Source organism: Limulus polyphemus, unplaced genomic scaffold, assembly GCF_000517525.1.
Source record: "Limulus polyphemus unplaced genomic scaffold, Limulus_polyphemus-2.1.2 Scaffold7457, whole genome shotgun sequence".
Classification (NCBI taxonomy): Eukaryota; Metazoa; Arthropoda; class Merostomata; order Xiphosura; family Limulidae; genus Limulus; species Limulus polyphemus.
In genome coordinates, this window is record NW_013673067.1 from 33,213 (window position 1) to 37,552 (window position 4,340).

Here is a 4,340-nt window from a genome sequence, read left to right on the forward strand (position 1 = left end):
CTATGCCAGTAATTATACCATTGGTAAAGTAATTATACCATCAGTAGATGTAATTCTACCAATAATTATACCATTAGTAATGTATTTATACCAGTAATTATACCATTAGTAGTGTAATTATACCATTAGTAATGTAATTAGACCAATAACTATATCATGAGTAATATAATTATACCAATAACTATACCATTAGTAATATAATTATACCATTAGTAATGTAATTATACCAATAACTATATCATGAGTAATATAATTATACCATTACTAATGTAATTATACCAATAACTATATCATGGGTACTATAATTATACCATTCCTAATGTAATTATACCATTGGTAATGTAATTATACCGATAATTATACTATTAGTAGTGTAATTATACCATTACTAGATGTAATGACACCAATGACTATACCATTTTCACTGTAATTATACCATTACTAGATGTAATGACACCAATGACTATACCATTTTCACTGTAATTATACCATCAGTCCATGTAATTTTACCAATACTTATACCATTAGTAATGTAATTATACCAATAACTATACCATTAGTAATGTAATTATACCATTGGTAATGGAATTATACCGATAATTATAACATTAGTAGTGTAATTATACCATTACTAGATGTAACTAAACCAATAATTATACCAATAACTATACTATTATTAAATGTCATTATACCATTATTAGATCTAATTAAACCAATAATTATACCATTGGTAATGTAATTATACCGATAATTATAACATTAGTAGTGTAATTATACCATTACTAGATGTAATTAAACCAATAATTATACCATTGATAATGTAATTATACCATCAGTAGATGTAATTATACCAATAACTATACTATTAGTAAATGTCATTATACCATTATTAGATCTAATTAAACCAATAATTATACCATTAGTAATGCAATTGAACCAATAATTATATCATTAGTAATGTAATTATACTAATAATTATACCATCAGTAGATGTAATTATACCAGTAATTATACCTTAAGTAGATGTAATCATACCAATAGTTATACCATCAGTAAATGTAATTATACCATCAGTAGATGTAATTATACCATCAGTAGATGTAATTATACCATCAGTAGATGTAATTATACCATTAGTAGATTTAATTATACCTTAAGTAGATGTAATCATACCAATAGTTATACCATCAGTAGATGTAATTATACCATCAGTAGATGTAATTATACCATTAGTAGATTTAATTATACCTTAAGTAGATGTAATCATACCAATAGTTATACCATCAGTAGATGTAATTATACCAATAATTATACCATTAATAATATAAATTAGGATATCATGCAAATTCTTATCAAAGTTTTTATTTAAATTAAATACTGCGATATTGTTACTAAAATTCAAATGAGACTCTGTGTGTTTCTACAACAGACAGTTGTTGTCCATTCTATTAAGTTTCATCATGAATACTCTGCCTAATCAACCTATTAAAGAATAAAATTGAAGAATTTACATAAAGTTCACTTGTAGCATGAACCACGAAAATAGCTAACTTAACAAAGTGTGCAGTGACAAAAATATGTTGGAAACACTTATTTCACATGACTTGTCACTTAGAAAGAACACTCATTTCATATGACTGGTCACTTATAACAAACACTCGTTTCATATGGCTGATCACTTATAACGAACACTTTATTCATATGACTTGTCACTTATAACAAACACTCGTTTCATATGACTGGACACTTAAAACAAACATTTTTTTCATATGACTGGTCACTTATAACGAACACTTTCTTCATATGACTGGTCACTTATAACAAACACTTTCTTCATATGACTGGTCACTTATAACTAACATTCGCTTTATATGATTGGTAATTTAAAACTAACACTCACTCGTATGACTGGTTACTTATAACAAACACTCGGTTCATATGACTGGACACCTAAAACAAACACTTTTTTCATATGACTGGTCACTGATAACGAACACTTTCTTCATATGACTGGTCACTGATAACGAACACTTTCTTCATATGACTGGTCACTTATAACAAACACTTTCTTCATATGACTGGTCACTTATAACTAATATTCGCTTTATATGATTGGTAATTTAAAACTAACACTCACTCGTATGACTGGTTACTTAGAACAAACACTCGTTTCATATGACTGGTCACTTAGAACATACACTTGCTTCATATGACTGGTCACTAAGAACACTCGCTCATATAACTGGTCACTTAGAATGAATACTCACTTATATAACTGGTCACTAAGAATGAACACTCGCTTCACATGACTGGTCACTTTGAACGAATGCACGGCAAAAATAGAGAGCACTGAAAGAGTTTCACTGAAATACGTTAAAGGGAAAACTAACTTCGAGGGTGTAATTGTAGTTTTACTGAAATACGTTAAACTAACTTCGAGGATGTAATTGTGGTTTTACTGAAATACGTTAAACTAACTTCAAGGATGTAATTGTGGTTTTACCGAAATACGTTAATCTAACTTCGCTACAATTACATCCTTGAAGTTAGTTTAACGTATTTCAGTAAAAGAGGATGTAATTGTAGTTTACTGAAATACGTTAAACTAACTTCAAGGATGTAACTGTGGTTTTAATGAAATACGTTAAACTAACTTCAAGGATGTAATTGTAGTTTTCTCAAATATAGATGAAACTAGAGGACTTTTTGACTTTTTTCAGTGTGTCCCTCTAACTTGGGATGACCATCCCAATATCCATACATTTTTCCTAACAACAAATGCCGCTATGTGGGCTAGCCTGATCGCAGCCCATAGCCTCGATCCCGGGTTTCTACCACGAAACACCAACGAATACCACCAAACAATACGCCAGATAACAAACTTAGAAAAGTGGCGTGAAGATCGTAATCCTGTTTTCCGTTTGTGCCACACTTGCCGAACTGTTCGTCCACTGAGGGCCAAACATTGCCGCGTCTGTAACCGGTGTGTCCTGCATTTTGACCACCACTGTCCATATATTTACAACTGCGTTGGGCTTTATAATCGGTAAGTACTGCTTACCTTTACTTTAGAGTGAACTTGTTGCGATGTTTTAAAAACCCTATTTATTTTTAGGGGTAAAGAGCCTTGATGTTGTTAGGGTAAAGTCACTTGGTGTTGATAGGGTAAAGTGACTTGGTGTTGACAGATGTAAAGCCTCTTGATGTTATTAGAGTAAAGTGACTTGATGTTGATAGGGGTAAAGCCGCTTGATGTTATTAGGGTAAAGTGATTTGGTGATGTTAGGGTAAGAAGACTTCATGTTGATAGTGTAAAGTGACTTGATGTTGATAGGGGTAAAGCCGCTTGATGTTGTTAGGGTAAAGTGACTTGATGTTGATAGGGGTAAAGTCGCTTGATGTTATTAGGGTAAAGTGATTTGGTGATGTTAGGGTAAGGAGACTTCATGTTGATAGTGTGAAGTGACTTGATGTTGATAGGGATAAAGCCGCTTGATGTTGTTATGGTAAACTGATTTGGTGTTGTTAGGGTGAAGTCTCTTGGTGTTGTTAGGGTGAAGTCACTTGGTGTTAATAAGGGAAAGTCACTTAATGTTGTTAGGGTATAGTGATTTGGTGTTGATAGGGTGAAGTCACTTGGTGTTGTTAGGGTAAAGTTATTTGGTGTTGTTAGGGTGAAGTCACTTAATGTTGTTAGGGATAAAGTGATTTGGTGTTGATAGGGTGAAGTCACTTGGTGTTGTTAAGGTAAAGTTATTTGGTGTTGTTAGAGTAAAATCACTTGATGTTGTTAAGAGGAAACCACTTGATGTTGTTGGGGTAAAATGATTTGGTGTTCTTAGGGTAAAGTGATTTGGTGTTGTTAGGGTGAAGTTACTTGGTGTTGTTAGACTAAAGTGATTTGGTGTTCTTAGGGTAAAGTGATTTGGTGTTGTTAGGGTGAAGTTACTTGATCTTGTTAGGGTAAAGTCATTTGGTATTGTTAAGATAAAGTGATTTAGCGTTGTTATGGTAAAGTCATTTGATGCTGCTAGTGTAAAGAGCCATGATGTTGATAGGGTGAAGTCACTTGGTGTTGTTAGGGTAAGGTTATTTGGTGTTGTTAGGGTGAAGTCACTTGGTGTTGTTAGAGTAAAGTCACTTGATGTTGTTAAGAGGAAACCACTTGATGTTGTTAGGGTAAAATGATTTGGTATTGTTAGGGTGAAGTCACTTGGTGTTGTTAGGGTAAAGTGATTTGGTGATGTTAGGGTAAGGAGACTTCATGTTGATAGTGTGAAGTGACTTGATGTTGATAGGGATAAAGCCGCTTGATGTTGTTATGGTAAACTGATTTGGTG

The 4,340-nt window shown here is 32.6% G+C and overlaps 1 protein-coding gene across 1 annotated transcript in view; it reads left to right on the forward strand.

The window, feature by feature from the left end:
- LOC106474628 (probable protein S-acyltransferase 23) overlaps positions 1-4,340 on the forward strand; it is a gene marked incomplete at its 3' end in the record, with an annotated part of 10,717 nt that overhangs the window by 4,014 nt on the left and 2,363 nt on the right. The window contains exon 4 of the mRNA XM_013935319.1: positions 2,721-3,046. Within this exon, the coding sequence (XP_013790773.1) occupies positions 2,721-3,046 (326 nt within the window). The remainder of the gene's footprint in view (positions 1-2,720; positions 3,047-4,340) is intronic.